The sequence below is a fragment of the Ictalurus furcatus genome, chromosome 19 (genome assembly GCF_023375685.1).
Source record: "Ictalurus furcatus strain D&B chromosome 19, Billie_1.0, whole genome shotgun sequence".
Classification (NCBI taxonomy): Eukaryota; Metazoa; Chordata; class Actinopteri; order Siluriformes; family Ictaluridae; genus Ictalurus; species Ictalurus furcatus.
The window spans coordinates 7,163,917-7,185,920 of NC_071273.1; the positions used below are offsets into that span (position 1 = coordinate 7,163,917).

At 42.2% G+C, this 22,004-nt stretch overlaps 2 protein-coding genes across 4 annotated transcripts in view; both read right to left on the reverse strand.

The window, feature by feature from the left end:
• Positions 1-1,496: 1,496 nt before the first annotated feature.
• On the reverse strand, positions 1,497-12,962 carry gpr19 (G protein-coupled receptor 19). The gene is made up of 2 exons (XM_053650653.1): positions 9,915-12,962; positions 1,497-4,107 (listed from the first exon to the last, which is right to left on the reverse strand). The coding sequence occupies exon 2, from the start codon at positions 4,081-4,083 to the stop codon at positions 2,815-2,817; it is 1,269 nt and encodes a 422-aa protein (XP_053506628.1). The 5' UTR covers positions 4,084-4,107; positions 9,915-12,962; the 3' UTR covers positions 1,497-2,814.
• Positions 12,963-13,028: 66 nt separating this feature from the next.
• tbk1 (TANK-binding kinase 1) overlaps positions 13,029-22,004 on the reverse strand; it is a 52,395-nt gene continuing 43,419 nt past the window's right edge. For all 3 annotated transcript variants that reach the window (XM_053650648.1, XM_053650647.1, XM_053650649.1), the window contains exons 15-21: positions 18,888-18,964; positions 17,267-17,306; positions 17,063-17,164; positions 15,127-15,223; positions 14,892-14,992; positions 13,694-13,765; positions 13,029-13,583 (exon numbers count right to left, since the gene is read on the reverse strand). In XM_053650648.1, the coding sequence (XP_053506623.1) occupies positions 13,532-13,583; positions 13,694-13,765; positions 14,892-14,992; positions 15,127-15,223; positions 17,063-17,164; positions 17,267-17,306; positions 18,888-18,964 (541 nt within the window). In that variant the 3' untranslated portion in view covers positions 13,029-13,531. The remainder of the gene's footprint in view (positions 13,584-13,693; positions 13,766-14,891; positions 14,993-15,126; positions 15,224-17,062; positions 17,165-17,266; positions 17,307-18,887; positions 18,965-22,004) is intronic.

Genomic DNA, 22,004 nt, shown 5'->3' on the forward strand with positions numbered 1-22,004 from the left:
TCTCTCCCTCTCCCCTCCCTCTCTCTCCCTCTCCCCTCCCTCTCTCTCCCTCTCCCCTCCCTCTCCCTCTCTCTCTCTCTCCCCTCCCCTCCCTCCCTCCCTCCCTCCCCCTCTCCCCTCCCTCCCTCTCTCTCCCCCTCCCTCCCTCCCTCCCCCCCTCCCTCTCCCCCCCTCTCTCTCCCCCTCCCTCCCTCTCTCTCCCTCTCTCACATTCCCTCCCTCCCTCCCTCCCCCTCTCTCATTCTCTCCCCCCCCTCTCTCTCCCCCTCTCTCCCTCTTCGTACGTTTACATGGACAACAATAATCCACTATTAACCCGATTAAGACGATACTCCGATTAAGAAACTAGCATGTAAACAGCAATTTTTGATGACCTTAATCCGATTAAAGTCATACTCGAAGTAAACACGAATGGAATTAAGACAGGTGGAGTATTCCTGTTTTAGTCACATTATCGAGGTGTATTACAGACATGTACACACCTCAATCACACTATGAACGTCGTGTGAGAGTTTTCACCGCATTGTGCGACAGGACACGATCACACACGGCAGCGCTCGACCGTTTTACAGCAAACAAGAGAGCACGGCTGCGTCCCAAACCGCATACTTACCTGCTACAGGCCTGTAGTGGGAGAAATACATGTAAACACCTTAATCACAATATTGTCTTATTCAGAATAAGGTCCATAATTATATTACTGCTGTCCATGTAAACATAGTCTCTCTCTCTCTGTGTGTGTGTCTAGTTCCTGTACTCCCTTATGTTATAGCCGTGATAAACAGTCGTTCCCTCATCTCTCTCTCTCTCTCTCTCTCTGTGTGTTACACTCTGCATTGATATTATAATACTTGTAATGTTTCTGAAGAAGTTCTCATTAGAATGCCGAGGAATCATGTTCAACTTCTTAATCGCGCTGTCTTAACTTGTCGAATAACCGAACCGATATATATATATGTATTTTTTCTTTAAAGATTTTCTTTTTCCCCTACCCTGAACATGTGCGTATTCACACTGGACAGTGCGCTGAAAGAAAGAATTATGTCTATAATTAGAGACGGAACTCTTCGTTCTAAACCAAAACCGAGTCGAAGACACATTAGATCATGTTTTATGGTGTACGCGACACAAAACAAATCAACATTGAGTGCAAAAAAGACTGGATGGATAATGTGGCGTCGAACATTGACGCGTTTGTGTTCCCCCTGTTTCCTGCCTGTCCGTTTCCAATAATGTCATTATTTTGCACAGAAATATATATGGATATTTTTCTATTTATGTATAAAGTATGTAAAGAATTGTTGGCAAAAGCTGAAACTATTTGTCTATGTAACAAAATATATGTGTGTGTATATATATATATATATATATATATATATATATATATATATATATATATAAAATAAAGATGTGCAATTGCTTAGCGTACACGTCTACTAAGATCTCTTTTCCTGTACTGGGTTTGGCATCTCTCAGACGTCGTGCGGTATCCATGGAGATGTCGTGGCGACGCCCCTTAAGTTATCTGGTAATGAAACTGTTCAGGATCACATCGATATTCCGTTATTAATCGCAATTTGGAAATATTCCGATTAGTATCGAGTCGCAATCCGAGTGACCGATTCAGATTCTGATTCGCCAAATCCTGATTTCCACCCCTGGAACGTGCCCGTTTTTAATCAGAAATGTGGTGCACGTAAACACCGTATTCAGAAACTCCACTGAACGGATGGACGTGCTCGGTCCGCGAGGAATCGTGGGTGCTGACGGCTTGGTATCTCGGGCGTACTTACAACAACCGCGTATACGGGAATATCCCCATATGTACGACGTATAAACGTCGTATTATACGGAACACGGCTGCAACCTGAATGTATAGACTTTTAAAAACGGAAATCGCCGAGCGCCGATTAAAGTCGAAACGGACATGCTTGGACATGGACGTCTAATCGTGCGTTTCGATTCTGATCATGAGGAAAGGAACCTCGTGGCTTTTTCCGAGCCTCCGTAGTTAACGGATGTTTTACCTGTTTTTATTTATGTCTCGCGTAACGACGATACGATTCTACAGTGAAAGAGTCGACGTCTTTCGCTTGCAGGTCTCCTGTCAAACCGTCGTCGTGTAAACGGATCCGCGTCTTTCTAACGCTCGTTTGCCGTCCATAATAAAAAAAAATAAATAAATAAAAAAAGCGGAAATCACGCCGTCTGCTCTACGGCGATCACATGAAGAAATTGAGCCTGCATTTGATATGTAACAGATTCCTTTTTATTCGTCTTCTTCGCTCATCATTGTTTAATGCAGTACAGTTTTGGACAGTTTGCTGGAAAAGGACGTGATCCCTACAGAAAGTAACACTCGATGGTAAGAAACGAAAGCGTCAGTAGAAAGCCCGTCCGTCGACTGCGGTGTAGACGACGTTCCTCACACGAACCCGCAGGACAGATCTAGACTGCACGGACATGGAGATAAGACAGACTCGCGGGTCCTTCGTCTCAGTGAGCGTCTTCCGACCTGCATCACGACATTTATGATCACGAGAAAAACAACATACAGGAATCGAACATTACGTGACATATTACAGACAGAAATAAGACGAAAGCGCTTCTCCTCGTGAACACGTGAGCTAGACGCCCGGCTACTGTCAGTTCACCTTTTTTTTTTTTTTTGCTTTTGTCATGTCCTGCTTGTCAGGTTCGGTTAGATTGACAATAGGTATAGCACTTTCGGTGCTCGATGCTAGGTGTGTTTCCAAAACAAAGTGAACCCGAGCACCTTTGAGTACGTTTGGACGGACTTGTCACCGCGCCGTTCTATACGAACGTGTTCGGTGGGTTGACGCTTATAGGCCATGCCAGTTTTTTCTCTTTGGCGTCTCGGTCGAAAGTGTCATAAACGGAATCTTTGATCAGAGTTTTTGGCGGCGCAGGCAAGTCTACGACGCCCACGTAGTTTTTCTTGGCTATCCGTGAACTTGCGGTGATGGTGTACGCGTTGCTCCGGTAGCACTTCATGGACGACATGCAGAACGTCTCTCTCATCCCTCGTCTGAAATTGGCGTTGTACACCGAGTAGAGCGTTGGCTTCGAAGCGGTGGAGCTGAACGACATCCACGTGATTGCGACAAAGAACAGCGCCCCCTGCCTGCTGGGCCCAGCAGATATATCGGGATGCCAAAGCTGTGCTACGTAAAAAGGCATCCATGTGAGGAGGAACACAGTGTTGAGCATCAGGAACATCTTGATGGTTTTGACTTTCGTTCTGGGCACGATGTTCATAGTCCTGCGCACCGTGCGTCTGTCCGCGCTAATCCGCCAGATGTAGCGCACTACCCTCTGGTAGAAGGATAAGATGAGAAGTGCTGGGACCAGGAACCCGAACAGGAGGTGAATCAGAGCGTAGGCCAGACCATCCCAAGATCCCGGAAGGAAAAATTCGCAGTGTCTCTGCGCGACTGCCGAGGAAGATCCATAGAAAAAGAGGCACGGGGAGACGAACGCCGCGTCGAAGAGCCAAGAAGCCAGGATCATGCGTTTCGCCTTCTCCCGAGACACTTTGAAGCTCAGTGGATACACGATCGTGTAGAAGCGATCCACACAGATGGAGAGGAGCACGTAGACCTGCACACCAGGACACAAGTGCTGGATGTACCGCACGGCCCTGCAGGCCGCCGCGCTCAGGGGCCAATACCCGGACGAGACCTGGAGCAGAACGAACGGAGCGCAGCCCAGGCTCAAGAGCAAATCGGCACAAGCCATCGACACCACAAAGTAATTGGTGGTCGACTGAGTCCTGCGGCTGCGGTGTATCACCAGACACACCAAAGCATTCCCTAGAACCGAGACTAGCCAAAAGACGCCAAAGATCAGCCCGAGAACGGTCACTTCCGCTGGAGTGAGCTCGTAGGACACCCGGCTGCTGTTTGGTTGGAGCGAGGACGTGTCCAGATTGCAGACGGGCGTGGGTGAACTGGCTGCGAGTCTCGACGCGTTGTCCCTCTCCGAATTGTTCGGCATCAGGTATGTCATGAGCGCCGTGTGCAGAGACGGCTTCGCGGCGTCCATCGGCAGAGCGTACACCATTTCCGTTCCTGTGGTAAGTCGGACCTGCAGCACAACGACAGAGAAATGTCATGAATAAGAGCCTTTAAGGTTTCTTTTTTATTTAAAGCACCAATCCGCTGAGTTCTGCAATGTTTATTCATAGAGCTCGTGTACAAGTATTCAGTTTCAGTACTAGCATTTCATTCTAGTCAGGGTCATAGTTCTGGAGTATTTCACGAGGACACTTGAGCACTGGGCAGGAATAAACACTGCAAGGCAACACACACACACACACACACACACACACACACACACACACACATTACCAGTCCAGGTTTGCATTTTCACAGTTCCGTATCAGCTGATTTGCTAGCAGCTAATCGATTTGTTGCTTAGCTAACTACATTTATTACCACCTGGGGACTGCGCAGATGAATACCTAGTTCTTCTGAGACACATGAAACAATCCGACTGCGTTTTTTACGTTTGAACAGGGCACGTATGACACGCACAGAGGAAAATCACTACCTGCAGTCTTCCACGTACCTGAGCTCACAGAAGCCCACAGGATGATTGGCTAGTGTCACTCTGACAGGTGAGAGAGAGAGAGAGAGAGAGAGAGAGTATACCATGCGTATAGTATACCATGTTGGCTTTTTGTTGCGCCACATGCGGACTACCAGCTCACTTGCCCAACACTTTTCAGTTTCCTTCAATCTTTACTTCGGTAACTAGTACTTCAGCGACTAGCAGGGATGAACGCAATGAAAGCCAAGTACCATTTTGGACCTGAGCATTTCCGATGCTTCCGTACGCTTGACAATTCACACTGTTATCGATATCGAGACGAGTGTGACAGCTTTGTGTGTTCGCATGCTCATGTTTCGCGATTTCTTAAAGTCTCAAACTCTACACACGTTTCCTGTCCTATATTATACCACTCCTGGACGTCCTGCTCTCCTTCACTGGCATCGACGCTCATGATCCGCTCAGGATTCAGAACGTCGTGTCCGTGCACCGCGACGACCGAACGCAACTCGGATCGCTCACTGTCATCGGCGTTACCGCTCTTTCCCCTAAAGGGACGTGACAAAATACGTTTCCATGGCGATACAATCCAGATGGTCCCCTGCGCACGACGGCAGCACAGCACTGGCCTTTTGTGTTCGCGGGATAATACGTTTCGACAACAATTGTTATTCTCCCACTGAGGTTTTGTCCTGGAAATGAGCTGCAGATCAGCCAGCGACGATGGTGTCCATGGCCCATTTACATTTGAGCTCATTAGGATTTTCCTGCCTCAGCTGACTGGCAGCGAGCGGCTCGTCAGGATGCTCGGGGAATAGAAACGGCAAGGAGCGATGGTTTAATGAAGTTGTACAGCGCACGCTCTGGTAATTACTTCGGAGAAAGGCGGCCCGTGTCTGCTTTCGTGTATGAAGCTGAGGAGATGATGTCAGCACCATTAAAGCGATGAGCCGCTGTTCACGGACGGAAAAACGGGTGAAGGTAAAATTAGGAAGGAGAAATTTCTCGGAAGCCGGCGCGGTTCCTCGAAAGCAGCCCTGTCCTTAAAGAGTGCACGATTATTTTTATTTATTTATTAAAAATACATAAATAAATACAACATGTGCTGTTGCTGCTTATACAATGCCTTGTAGTTAGTCACTATTTAATGGTAAATGTAAACATATTGATATAAATGGATTCATTTTTTCATTTAAACTTCTAAATGACAGGAATCTTTCATACAGAAAACAATGTACACGTACGTTTAAAAAGCATTGTGATCAGAAAGATGTTATATATATATATAATATATATATATACAATATTCCTGTAGTTTGCAGTGAGCCTGCTCGCCCACAGGAACATCATGTGCTCTCTTTGTTAATAAACGTTCCTGACATTGCTTCGTTTCCAATGAATTACAAAGCGTTTATCATTTATCATGCTGGAGTTTAGTTAATCGAGCTCTTCAGGTGTACGTGGACCTGCCTGATTCATCCGGAAGCTCGACATCTGCTCGGATCTTTCTGCCCTCGTCGCTCGCTCCGCGCTGGTGTGGATGGTACATGGGAACCCTAAAGATAAAAACAGTACACGCACAAATCTCACCCTGTCTTCAGGGCATCATATCACCTGGACGCTGTCGATTGTTTTTGTTTTTTTGTTTGTAGCCAAGAAGCGCTTGTGTAATCGTAAAGACCGTTCGCGACTCGTATTCACGGTATTCTCATCCTTTCACAGACACTTCCCTTTTGGAGTCTGGTTCCTCTCAGGGTTTCTTCCTCGTGTCGTCCCGGGGATTCTAATCTCCATCTGGAGTTCTGTGAAGCTGCTTTGTATTAACACCGGCTATTGTTGAACGCGCTATCCAAATACGGATCTGCCAAAACCCAGGGTCCTTTGACAAAACGCTTGTCTAAGTGTAGCGCGTGTATGTGCGTCATGAAGCGTTTCGGCGGCCGCTCGTCTGTCTTAATTAAACAACGCTCAGAAATGACGTGTAACTAGGGAAGGGGGCGGGGCTTCTAGCCATCGCCATGTTCTGAATGGTGCACTGGACACAGACTTCCAATCTGTTAAAAAACAAAACAAAAAAAAAAACACAGCGCCATGTGCTTCGCTGTACAAACACTACACCTGACCTTCACTCTCATTTATTCATTAAGTGCATCGAGGGAATGCGTTCTAAACACCGGCTCCCAGAGACAGCGCTCATTTCCCTGCAGCCCTGCACTTATCTCAGCGCTCTGTTTACCCCAGTGGCCTCTTTTCTCTATCGCTGTCCTCCATTCCCCGGCAACAGCTGTTATCAAACCGAGCCAGAGCGACATGGCCGCCAGTTCTGATCAAACTGGTGCTGTTTTTTTGTTTTGTCTTGTTTTTATTACTAGGACGGGAAGCAGATGTGGCTTTCTGGGAGAAATTTAACTCGTCCATATGTGACATCTTGTACAAAAAATGCTTAGAAGGGTCAAAATCTCTTGAATATAGACAAATTTAGCTAGTAATTCCTGAAATAATATTACAGTAATCCAAATATATGACTATTTCTCGACTTTAAATTGACTAGAAGTTGGTTTACCAGTTGTACATTTGGTTTATTGTGATCTTCCTGTGATAACAGGAAATACTAGATACATTTGATTATATTCAAGATATTTCCTCTTGCTGAGCCTTTAAGATGTGGATTTTTTGCAGTGTTGTGATGGTGCACAATGAATGAATCAATCCTGCTGTACTCCAACTTTCTGTCCATTCATCCATCTGTGACGCTGAGAACATGGTGCTGACAGAAATGTATTCTTTGTTTATACAGGACAAAATGAGATTGGAGATTGGTGATGATTGGTTGTGTTGGTCATGAATGAGATCGGTGATGGTGTGAAGGTCATTGTTAGGGTCATGAATGAGACTGGTGATGGTGTAAAGGTCATTTTTATGGTCATGAATGAGATCGGTGATGGTGTGAAGGTCATTGTTAGGGTCATGAATGAGATTGGTGATGGTGTAAAGGTCATTGTGATGGTCATGAATGAGACCGGTGATGGTTTGAGGTCATTGTTAGGGTCATGAATGAGATCGGTGATGGTGTGAAGGTCATTGTTATGGTCATGAATCAGATCGGTGATGGTGTGAAGGTCATTGTTATGGTCATGAATGAGATTGGTGATGGTGTAAAGGTCATTGTTATGGTCATGAATCAGATCGGTGATGGTGTAAAGGTCATTGTGATGGTCATGAATGAGATTGGTGATGGTGTAAAGGTCATTGTTATGGTCATGAATGAGATTGGTGATGGTGTGAAGGTCATTGTTATAGTCATGAATGAGATTGGTGATGGTGTAAAGGTCATTGTGATGTCATGAATGAGATTGGTGATGGTGTAAAGGTCATTGTTAGGGTCATGAATGAGATTGGTGATCGTCTGAAGGTCATTGTTAGGGTCATGAATGAGACTGGTGATGGTGTAAAGGTCATTGTTATGGTCATGAATGAGATTGGTGATCGTCTGAAGGTCATTTTTATGGTCATGAATGAGTGCTGATGGTGTAAAGGTCATTGTGATGGTCATGAATGAGTGGTGATGGTGTAAAGGTCATTGTTAGGGTCATGAATGAGATTGGTGATGGTGTAAAGGTCATTGTGATGGTCATGAATGAGTGGTGATGGTGTAAAGGTCATTGTTATGGTCATGAATGAGATTGGTGATGGTGTAAAGGTCATTGTTAGGGTCATGAATGAGAATGGTGATGGTGTAAAGGTCATTGTGATGGTCATGAATGAGTGGTGATGGTGTAAAGGTCATTGTGATGGTCATGAATGAGATTGGTGATGGTGTGAAGGTCATTGTGATGTCATGAATGAGATTTGTGATGGTGTGAAGGTCATTGTTAGGGTCATGAATGAGATTGGTGATGGTGTAAAGGTCATTGTTAGGGTCATGAATGAGATTGGTGATGGTGTAAAGGTCATTGTGATGGTCATGAATGAGTGGTGATGGTGTAAAGGTCATTGTGATGGTCATGAATGAGATTGGTGATGGTGTGAAGGTCATTGTGATGTCATGAATGAGATTTGTGATGGTGTGAAGGTCATTGTTAGGGTCATGAATGAGATTGGTGATGGTGTAAAGGTCATTGTTAGGGTCATGAATGAGATTGGTGATGGTGTAAAGGTCATTGTGATGTCATGAATGAGATTGGTGATGGTGTGAAGGTCATTGTTAGGGTCATGAATGAGATTGGTGATGGTGTGAAGGTCATTGTTAGGGTCATGAAATTGGTGATGGTGTAAAGGTCATTGTTAGGGTCATGAATGAGATTGGTGATTGTGTAAAGGTCATTGTGATGGTCATGAATGAGTGGTGATGGTGTAAAGGTCATTGTGATGGTCATGAATGAGATTGGTCATGGTGTGAAGGTCATTGTTAGGGTCATGAATGAGATTGGTGATGGTGTAAAGGTCATTGTGATGTCATGAATGAGATTTGTGATCGTGTGAAGGTCATTGTTAGGGTCATGAATGAGATTGGTGATGGTGTGAAGGTCATTGTTATGGCCATGAATGAGATCGGTGATGGTGTAAAGGTCATTGTTATGGTCATGAATGAGATCGGTGATGGTGTGAAGGTCATTGTTATGGCCATGAATGAGATCGGTGATGGTGTGAAGGTCATTGTTATGGCCATGAATGAGATCGGTGATCGTCTGAAGGTCATTGTTAGGGTCATGAATGAGATTGGTGATGGTGTGAAGGTCATTGTTAGGGTCATGAATGAGATTGGTGATGGTGTAAAGGTCATTGTGATGGTCATGAATGAGATTGGTGATGGTGTAAAGGTCATTGTGATGGTCATGAATGAGACTGGTGATGGTTTGAGGTCATTGTTAGGGTCATGAATGAGATTGGTGATGGTGTAAAGGTCATTTTTATGGTCAAGAATGAGACGGGTGATGGTGTGAAGGTCATTGTTAGGGTCATGAATGAGATTGGTGATGGTGTAAAGGTCATTGTGATGGTCATGAATGAGTGGTGATGGTGTAAAGGTCATTGTGATGTCATGAATGAGATTTGTCATGGTGTGAAGGTCATTGTTATGGTCATGAATGAGATTGGTGATGGTGTAAAGGTCATTGTGATGGTCATGAATGAGATTGGTGATGGTGTAAAGGTCATTGTGATGGTCATGAATGAGACTGTAGTTTGTCAACACCGTGTCATGCAGGTTGAGAAGGGAAACAACAGCGCGCGCGTTTCCCTTCTCTTCCTTCTATTGATGAAACACATAGCCTAATATAAAGATTTTTTGTTAAAAAAAAAAAAAGGCTGAGAAAATACACACACACACTCGGTTTACATACCTCACCTCGTGGAAAGCGCTTTTTCGTTTTTGACTTCACACATCCCTGAGCCGTTACCGTTCCCGTTTCCTCCTCGCTCGCGCATCCTCCTCAAAAATCTCATCCGTGCCAAGAACCCGCCCGACTTCATCTCATTTTCCTGCAGCGACAGAAATCCTTCTGTTTTCTTCTTCTTCTTCTTCTTCTTTTTTTATTCAGGAAACGAAACCAGTGCTTAATCGTAAACGAGGGTCTTTTGGAGGACGTGTGGTCGTTCCAATGGTGGCTGGTAGATCCAACGCGCTCGCGCTGCCGCCAAATCTGAGAGACTTGAGCGGGCGCGCGCGTGCGGGCGCGCGCGCATGTGTGTGTGTGTGTGTCTACACAGCTAAATGACGGTTTCACCATCAAATCCACCATGGCACGTTCTCCTCAGCCATCACAGCTGTGGTGGAGTCTGAGGAGAACAGCGTGTGCCTGTACGAAAAAGGAAATAAATCAAATAAAATATCCAGATTTAGCCTACAAAGTCAAGTCCATGTGAAAGTCTGTCAAAGGCAGTCTGTTATTCAGAAAACTAGGACCCAAACAGTGCAGCCAGAAGATATCTAGTGTCCAAATTTCTTTCCCTTCTTTAGTCTCATTTACAACACAAATTAGCATCATGCTAAACGTGTTTGCCAAAATCACAACACTTGCCTTATAGACCTGAGAATTTGTACTGGTTTGAATGCTATAATGGGAATTGTATTGGTTTTGATGGAAAACTGTAATGGTTTGTTATATCTAATGGATACCATTAAGGACCAATAATGGTAATAATGGTTAACGGCTGATGGTTTGTAATGGTATTTGTAGTGGAAGCCATTAAAATGTCTGCGATCGTTTGTAGTAGGCTACACCCAGATATCAGATCATTTTGGGCCAAGAATGCTTTGGATTATGAGGGTTAGCTTAACTGTTTTACATTATTATCAATCAGTATTGATCAGTATCACTATTAATATTTTGTAGCCTTTAAAAACTAGACCAAAATGGCCCAGAAGAAGAAGAAGAAGAAAAAGTGAACTATTTACCACTCCTTGCCCCTTTTAGTATGTGTCTTTTACTTAGAATAGTGCCTTTTTAAAGCTTTACAATAGTAGGTAACTACAGTATATAAGGTCTGATTCTGCTCCTTAAATCTTTTTAAAGGTAGACTAAGGCTGTTCATATTTCCATGTGAAAGATAGACACTCTATGGCCAAACGTTTCTGGATGCCTGCCCATCACACCCATACTGTATGTGGTTCTTCCCCAAACCTGTTCCAGCATCACAACGTCCCCGTGCACAAAGCGAGCCCCATGAAGACATGGTTTACCAAAGTTTGGACTGGAAGAACTCGAGTGTCCTCGACAGATCCCTGACCTCAACCCCACTGAACACCTTTGAGTTGAACTGGAACACCGATTGCACCCCAGACCATCTCGCACAACATTGCCAAATTGACAGAAATCCCTCCAGCCACGCTCCAAAATCTAGTGGAAAGCCTTCCCAGAAGAGTGGAAGCTGTTATAGCAGCAAAAGTGGACCAAATCCATATTAGTGCCCATCGTTCAATAAGACTGCAATGGATACCTTTGGCCATATAGCATACAGTATATTAGTGGTACAAATGATAAGGTACCAGCCCTGTGACACGGGAAGATACAATACAGTTTAATACCATCTTTCTGAGAGTGTGTGGCATCTCGGTTAAAGTGTTCTAGTTGACATCGTGCCTGAAACACAGTCTCATCACAGCGTACGGAGGTGTTCCGAGACCCACATTAACATGAGTTCATTTGATGAAAAATTGATGTGTGGGCTAGCACTGGGCCATTAGCTACCTAGGCATTAAACAACTGGGGGGAAAAAAGAAAAAAAAAGTAGCAGCAGCTATTTGTACATAACCTCATCGGATTTGATTTTTATATGTAAAATAATTAGGAAGAGTTTATTCTTGTATTTCGGCATTACTTGAGAACGGCGAGGATTTTAGCGAGCACTTTTACATTATGCTAAGTGGTGGTATGATGGGTCCTCATCATACCCCCGCTTTACTCTGTAAACCTTCTGATCCATGGACGCCCTCTAGTGTACAAATCAACTTTCTACCTTTCTATCACCAGTCTTGATCAATATTTTAATAACATCAATAATTTAAAAAATGTTAAATAAACAAACAAATAAATAAAACACTAGAATACCACACCATCATGTGTAAACTACACTGTTTGACTACTCATGGGTAACTACGTGATTAATCCGTTAGCCGGAATATCAGTGTCATGTCAGCTTTTGTGGGCTTGAATGACGTTCGGTTCACACGAAACCATCCAGGTGGGTTTGCTGTCATTTGCAGATTCGATGCTCATAGATGTCGCTGTAGCAACGTGTCCGGTTGTCATGGCGACCCGAAGGCTGAATGGAGTGACTCTCGTAACGGTCCCCATGGGAGTCTGATGTGTGATGAGATGTTGAGAGATGGTGAAGGGGCTGTGAATAAGAAGCAACGCTATTATCGGAGTCCATTTTATGCAGCGGCGGTGTGTTGAACACATTTGCTTAAGGTTCAGATCACAGAATGAGATAAAACCTCACCGTCACCATGCAGTCTCTTGCGTAACCATGACACTCGTTGACTCATAGTAATAGCTTCGAGGTTAACAAGGCATACCACAATGTATTCATCTGTTTCGCTCTTACTGTAGTCGTTACGCGTCAGGCCTGCGCTGTCCCAGGACACAACGTACTACACTGTTTCTCGGGTGCTGCAGTCAGCCGCTGGTACTTCACACCTTTCCTATAGCTTGTGTAAAATGTGACGTTCCTGGCAGGCCTCATCTGTTCATATGGACTAGTAGGATACGCCATCGATCACGGCGACGCCTCCCGTTCTTCTTAATCGTTACAGCTGACACGGTTCCCAGGGCCGATTCAAATATCCGCGTCACAAACGTAAAACAATTTTCATCGTCATCTCTGTAAGATGCCTCTGCGTCTGCCTCTCATATACCACCTCTATCTTCATACGAAACAACCCTTTTGTGTTTTACTTGAATACAAGTGCCTTGGAAATCCGTTCCAAGAAAAAAAAAATAACCCCAGTAATAGCAGGTTTGCAGTCTTTAATGTTGCGCGTGTGCGGCATTCAGAGACGAATACAGAATACAGTCTAATTATCCAAAGGTCGTATCGTATGCGCCTTAGAAAAATGAAGTGCGGGGGAGGGAAATAAAAATAATAAATGGATGGGATACAAGCACAGATGGATAGACGTCAAGATAAGCGGGACATCAGGCTTAAAAGCAGGCTGCTCCTATTTAACTTACAGATAGAATTAAGAAAAGGGGGAGGGGGAAAAAAACGACGACAGTGAAATAAAACCTCTCTCGATGACCAGTATTTACATTAACATATATACAGAAATATATATTTGGCAAATCTTATTTATCCCTTCAAATATACCGTGGCTTTAAAGGAATAGTTTAAGCCCAAAAAAAAAAAAAAAAAAAAAATCAAAAATCAATGCAGACCATTTCATTTCACTTCTTTTTTTTTTTCTTTCTTTTCTTTTTTTGTCTGAACTATTTCTTTCTTTCTTGTAGCCGTGCTTTCAGATTCTGTCCACGTTTCTCAGTCCACCATCTACTGTCAGAGTGCCAAACCTAAAGCAGGGGGACACACACACACACACACACAATGTTTTTTTATTATTTAGTAATCATATTAAACCAGTGAAATGATTTGCATGGTAAAAGATAGATGTGTTAGTTACCTCTCCAGGAAGAGATTGTTTTCTGCCAGCTCTTTGACCACTCCTTCCATCTCCTCTTTCAATTTCTTCATCCTTCAGAACGATAAAGAAATCAGAGCACCCTCCCACACACACACACACAAAAAAAGCAGTGCAGTCTCCAGTGAATACACGTCTATGTGTGAATTCAAATGCAGCTGTACGTACGCTATACGGCCAAAAGTATGTGGACACTTGACCGTCACACTCGTATGTGGTTCTTCCTCAAACTGTAGCCACAAAGTTAGTATAGAATGTACTTGTATGCTGTAGCGTTACAATTTCCCTTCACTGGAACTAAGAGACTGAAACCTGTTCCGGCGTCACAACGTCCCTGTACACAAAGCGAGCTCCATGAAGACATGGTTTACCAAAGTTTGGACTGGAAGAACTCGAGTGTCCTCGACAGATCCCTGACCTCAACCCCACTGAACACCTCTGAGTTGAACTGGAACACCGACTGCACCCCAGACCATCTCGCACAACATTACTAGCACTCTTGTGGCCAAATTGACAGAAATCCCTCCAGCCACGCTCAGTGTGTGAAGGTTGGACTGGAAGATCTCGAGTGTCCTGTACAGAGTCCTGACCTCAACCCCACTGAACCCCTTTGGGATGAACTGGAACGCCGACTGCACCCCAGACCTCCTCAGTACCTGATCTCACTAATACTCTTGTAGCTGAATGATCACAAATCCCCACAGTCACGCTCCAAAATCTAGTGGAAAGCCTTCCCAGAAGAGCGGAGCGCATTATAACAGCAAAGGGAGGAATAAATCTGTTCACCAAGCACACATGGCTGTGATAGTCAGGTGTCCACAAAGTATCAAAGGCGCTAGGATAGCTTTATTGTGGCTGCTGAATGATCATCTAACACCTGTTGCTGAAGGCTATGTTCCACAGCTATTATACTGTCGTGCAATACTATACACTACGATACTATAGACGGTTTCACATGCAGCCAGGGAAAGACGGAGATCATCTCTTCAAAGGATCTTTTTCCGCCACTCCTTGCAAGTAGTTATGTCTATGTGAATGTTTCTGATTTCTGAATTTTCATTCGGGTATTCTTAGGCACCAATTCAAAACAGGATATAGGTTAGTGTTTGCACCACCGCCCATACACACACACACACACACACACACACACACACACACACACACACACACACACACTCACCCCGCTGTCATTTCCACCAGAGTGCTCTGGCTGAGGTAAGCCTGGGGCTTGATGCCGCTCGATGTGATGGGCATGATCTTCTGTGGAAGCTGCTCCTGAATCTAAAAGACACACACGCTCACATCAGACTGTGTCTAATCACAAGACACGAGCTCACAAGTCCTACTCCCACTTCTTTTATTCTCAACCCTTCACCAACCTGAGGCGCACAAGCAGTGTTTCGTGTTGCCGTTACCTTGTACACACGCTGCATGATCACGGTCACTTCCTGTTCCATATTGAGAAACTGGTTGTTCAGGGACAGCAGCTGCTTCCTAACGTGATGCACCTTCCTGTAACGATATACTCATTAAGCCATTACACCATCATCATCATCATCATCATCATCATCGCTTAGGTTCAGAACTCATTACGTTCCCGGTAAACAAGCCGGTCATCTTTGGCTCAATCACGAAGACCTTCGTGAGCTTACACCTCGAATACAGATGCATATTTAGCAAGTAAATAAATACGTAAATAAATAAATAATTTTTTTTTGGGGGGGGGGGGGGGGGGGGAGTTTAAATCAGTTTGCGATGCTAGAGCGCTAGGATTATTGGAAAATTGGTTTAACTGACATGAACTTATTCGAAGAAAAAACAAAAAAAAACAAACCCCATATGAAAGACATTAAATATATCTTTTTAACAAATCCACATCGCAATTATTGGTACCCCTTATGAACAAAATGTCACCGAAGCACGTCGTTATTTCTATACGTTTTGAAACAGTATGCGTGCCTTTGGGATCTCTTACGTAGTCATCCATCACTTCCTGTTTCACTGGGGTTTAAATACGACGTGGCACATGAGCCAAATTTCATTAATCATTCATCACCTTCATAAATCAACCAACGGTTGATATAAAAAATAACACCCAATAAATAAATACACAAGTGTATTTTGCCTCCAACGCACCGTGAGGAGGATGATCACACAGTACAAACTCAAGGATCTCCGAGGACCACAGCTGGACATTCGCAAAAGACAGCAGCATTATTGGGGTCACCGAGTGTGAAATCTACAAATCGACCGGATTGTTCTGGATGTAAACGGTCTAACCACACACGCTACACCACTGAAAAACCTTTAACTGTATTGACTAGTGTCAGATGCCTTGCTGTTTATTTTTCAAATCTCACCAAGTACCAAGATAAAAGTCACACATCAGTCCTGGGTGCCAATAACTGTGCTATTTTATCCATAATTAGCTTTTCTTAATTCATTTACTTCAATGTAAATGTCCGATTTCGGTCATATATTCCCGTGTGAGACGGAGCTAGTTAGAATAACGTTTTATAAAGGGTGCCGATAATTCCGGAGCGGACTCGAATGTTAACACGTCCACCTCTCTCTCTCTCTCTCTCTCTCACACACACACACACACACACACACACACACACACATTTTCTTTATTCATAGTAAGCATAAAGAGTGATGCGTTTGTGTTTGGTACTGATGTTGAAAAAAATGATATCTGGCAATGTTTACTTATTTATTTATTTTAACATATATAATTTAACATATATATATATATATATATAAAAATAATGAAGTAAAAGCGGTTCCTGAGATCTGATAGTGCACTTGGACAGTTGAAATGGATTAGACATTAAAAATTCATTCCGAGTTCGGCTTTGCTGCTGAATTTGAATCAATGGCTCGAGATTACGAGTGGTTGCCTGTTCGGTACTTACGCACACACAAACCGAGCCGTGCAGAAAAACAAGGCCCTGATATCATCTTGTGCTGATTGGCTCCTCTGCAGCTTCTCTGCCCCAGTTTCCATGGCAACTGGCCAGCCACACTTTGCAACACAAGTCTCTCTCTCACGTCTATTTCTGTTTCCCTCCTGTAGTTGTAGCGCTTAATAATTTACTGGCTTGCTGATTTCATAACTAATTAGCTCTTTTCTTTTTATATATATATATATATATATATATATATATATATATATATATATATTTTTTTTTTTTTTTAAATGTCACATTTTTTGCTGACTGGAGTTCAGTAGCTCCTCCAGTCCTCACTCTTAAACAGTATAGAGTAAGCCTTGTCTTCACGTCAGAATAAAAACATCTTAAGCTGCGATTTCTACACAGCGAGCGTCTCACTGCACACACTCACACGTACCTCATCCACTCCTCGCTCTTGGAGATGAAGAGTCGATACTTCATCGCACACTCGTCTGTGAACAGGGTGCGGGCTTTGGTGGCGTGATACACCAGCTTCTGCCTTTTAATCGTACAAAGTCACGTCAGTAACGTGAGGGAGAATGTCCTATTACTGCTAGTAACGAGACATCGTAAAGCACATACAAAGAACACAAAAGCTCACTTGTCAAATTTGTGGATTTGTTCTTCGTTGTAAGGTAGACCTGGAGAGAGAGAGGGAGAGAGAGAGAGAGAGCAAGAGAGAGGTAAAAGAGAGAAAATAAGAGAGAGAGAGAGATAAAAGAGAGAGAAAGAAAGAGAGAGAGATGGAGAGAGATGAGGACAGAGAGAGGGAGAGAGAGAGATAAGAGAAAGAGAGAAATAAGAGATGAGAGAGAGAGAAATAAAGATAAAGAGAGAGAGAAATAAAGATAGAGAGAGATGAGAGATAAAGAGATAAAAGAGATAAAGAGAGAGATAAAGAGATAAAAGATAAAGAGAGAGCGATAAAGAGATAAAAGAGATAAAGAGAGGCAGATAAAGAGAGATAGAGAGAGAGATAAAGAAATAGAGAGATATAAAGGGGGAAGAGAGAAAGAGATAAAAGAGAGAAATAAAGAGAGATGAAGAGATAAAAGAGATAAAGAGAGTGAGAGATAGAGATAAAAGAGAAAGCGAGTGAGAGATAGAGATAAAAGAGAAAGAGTGAGAGATAGAGATAAAAGAGATAAAAGAGAAAGAGAGTGAGAGATAGAGATAAAAGAGAAAGAGAGTGAGAGATAAAGAGAGTGAGAGATAAAGAGATAAAAGAGAAAGCGAGTGAGAGATAAAGAGAGTGAGAGATAAAGAGAGTGAGAGATAAAGAGATAAAAGAGAAAGAGAGTGAGAGATAAAGAGATAAAAGAGAAAGAGAGTGAGAGATAAAGAGATAAAAGAGAAAGAGAGTGAGAGATAAAGAGATAAAAGAGAAAGAGAAAGAGAGTGAGAGATAAAGAGATAAAAGAGAAAGAGAGTGAGAGATAAAGAGAGTGAGAGATAAAGAGATAAAAGAGAAAGAGAGTGAGAGATAAAGAGAGTGAGAGATAAAGAGATAAAAGAGAAAGAGAGTGAGAGATAAAGAGATAAAAGAGAAAGAGAGTGAGAGATAAAGAGAGTGAGAGATAAAGAGATAAAAGAGAAAGAGAGTGAGAGATAAAGAGATAAAAGAGAAAGAGAGTGAGAGATAAAGAGAGTGAGAGATAAAGAGATAAAAGAGAAAGAGAGTGAGAGATAAAGAGATAAAAGAGAAAGCGAGTGAGAGATAAAGAGAGTGAGAGATAAAGAGATAAAAGAGAAAGAGAGTGAGAGATAAAGAGAGTGAGAGATAAAGAGATAAAAGAGAAAGAGAGTGAGAGATAAAGAGAGTGAGAGATAAAGAGATAAAAGAGAAAGAGAGTGAGAGATAAAGAGATAAAAGAGAAAGAGAGTGAGAGATAAAGAGAGTGAGAGATAAAGAGATAAAAGAGAAAGAGAGTGAGAGATAAAGAGATAAAAGAGAAAGCGAGTGAGAGATAAAGAGAGTGAGAGATAAAGAGATAAAAGAGAAAGAGAGTGAGAGATAAAGAGATAAAAGAGAAAGCGAGTGAGAGATAAAGAGAGTGAGAGATAAAGAGATAAAAGAGAAAGCGAGCGAGAGATAAAGAGATAAAAGAGATAAAAGAGATATAAAGAGAGAGAGAGAGAGAGAGAGAGAGAGAGAGAGAGAGGGATTTTATGACTGTAATTGTACTGGAATGATAGAAAGTGATGATCAGTGTGGTACTCACGTCGCTCAGCTTTGTCCTTCTTGAACTGCTGATAGATGGCTGTAATGGCGTCGAGAAGAACTTTGATTTTCTCCACACTGGAAGACAAAGAGCGAGTCATTAATGATCTCTGTGCATCACCATCAGCCCGCTTAACTGAACTCTACTTTATGTTCAGTCACAGGTTCGTTATAACGAGGATCAAACTCCATGTTCACCATTTTCACAGCAACACCAGGCCACACTATATTCATCACCTGTCAGTCTAAAACCGTACATACCAACCTCTTTCTATTACAATAAACAATTTACAACAGTCCCAGTCCTGTCTTTGTGTATCTGGACAAACCTGATACCCTGAAACCTGGCTCAGTCAAAATGTCCAAATCAAGTTTTCCAGCCAATGATACACTTTGACAACATAAACATATTTGACCAAAAAAATGTGGAAAGGTTTATATATATTGACGTCCTAGACTGTACACTTAATATTGACACACTAGACTGTACACTTAATATTGACGTCCTAGACTGTACACTTAATATTGACACACTAGACTGTACGCTTAATATTGACGTCCTAGACTGTACACTTAATATTGACGTCCTAGACTGTACACTTAATATTGACACACTAGACTGTACGCTTAATATTGACGTCCTAGACTGTACACTTAATATTGACGTCCTAGACTGTACACTTAATATTGACACAGTAGACTGTACACTTAATATTGACACACTAGACTGTACACTTAATATTGACACAGTAGACTGTACACTTAATATTGACACACTAGACTGTACGCTTAATATTGACGTCCTAGACTGTACGCTTAATATTGACGTCCTAGACTGTACACTTAATATTGACGTCCTAGACTGTACACTTAATATTGACACACTAGACTGTACACTTAATATTGACGTCCTAGACTGTACACTTAATATTGACGTCCTAGACTGTACACTTAATATTGACACAGTAGACTGTACACTTAATATTGACACACTAGACTGTACACTTAATATTGACGTCCTAGACTGTACGCTTAATATTGACGTCCTAGACTGTACACTTAATATTGACGTCCTAGACTGTACACTTAATATTGACACAGTAGACTGTACACTTAATATTGACACACTAGACTGTACACTTAATATTGACACACTAGACTGTACACTTAATATTGACACACTAGACTGTACGCTTAATATTGACACACTAGACTGTACGCTTAATATTGACACACTAGACTGTACACTTAATATTGACGTCCTAGACTGTACACTTAATATTGACACAGTAGACTGTACACTTAATATTGACACACTAGACTGTACGCTTAATATTGACACACTAGACTGTACACTTAATATTGACGTCCTAGACTGTACACTTAATATTGACACAGTAGACTGTACACTTAATATTGACACACTAGACTGTACGCTTAATATTGACGTCCTAGACTGTACGCTTAATATTGACACACTAGACTGTACACTTAATATTGACACACTAGACTGTACACTTAATATTGACACACTAGACTGTACGCTTAATATTGACACACTAGACTGTACGCTTAATATTGACACACTAGACTGTACACTTAATATTGACGTCCTAGACTGTACACTTAATATTGACACACTAGACTGTACACTTAATATTGACACACTAGACTGTACGCTTAATATTGACACACTAGACTGTACACTTAATATTGACGTCCTAGACTGTACACTTAATATTGACACAGTAGACTGTACACTTAATATTGACACACTAGACTGTACGCTTAATATTGACGTCCTAGACTGTACGCTTAATATTGACACACTAGACTGTACGCTTAATATTGACACACTAGACTGTACGCTTAATATTGACACACTAGACTGTACACTTAATATTGACGTCCTAGACTGTACACTTAATATTGACACACTAGACTGTACACTTAATACTGACGTCCTAGACTGTACGCTTAATATTGACACACTAGACTGTACGCTTAATATTGACACACTAGACTGTACACTTAATATTGACGTCCTAGACTGTACACTTAATATTGACACACTAGACTGTACACTTAATATTGACGTCCTAGACTGTACACTTAATATTGACACACTAGACTGTACGCTTAATACTGACGTCCTAGACTGTACGCTTAATATTGACACACTAGACTGTACACTTAATATTGACACACTAGACTGTACGCTTAATATTGACACACTAGACTGTACACTTAATATTGACGTCCTAGACTGTACGCTTAATATTGACGTCCTAGACTGTACGCTTAATATTGACACACTAGACTGTACACTTAATATTGACACACTAGACTGTACGCTTAATATTGACGTCCTAGACTGTACACTTAATATTGACACACTAGACTGTACGCTTAATATTGACACACTAGACTGTACGCTTAATATTGACACACTAGACTGTACACTTAATATTGACACACTAGACTGTACGCTTAATATTGACGTCCTAGACTGTACGCTTAATATTGACACACTAGACTGTACGCTTAATATTGACACACTAGACTGTACGCTTAATATTGACGTCCTAGACTGTACGCTTAATATTGACACACTAGACTGTACGCTTAATATTGACACACTAGACTGTACGCTTAATATTGACACACTAGACTGTACGCTTAATATTGACACACTAGACTGTACGCTTAATATTGACGTCCTAGACTGTACGCTTAATATTGACACACTAGACTGTACGCTTAATATTGACACACTAGACTGTACGCTTAATATTGACGTCCTAGACTGTACGCTTAATATTGACACACTAGACTGTACGCTTAATATTGACACACTAGACTGTACGCTTAATATTGACACACTAGACTGTACGCTTAATATTGACACACTAGACTGTACACTTAATATTGACGTCCTAGACTGTACACTTAATATTGACGTCCTAGACTGTACACTTAATATTGACGTCCTAGACTGTACACTTAATATTGACACACTAGACTGTACGCTTAATATTGACACACTAGACTGTACGCTTAATATTGACACACTAGACTGTACACTTAATATTGACGTCCTAGACTGTACGCTTTATAT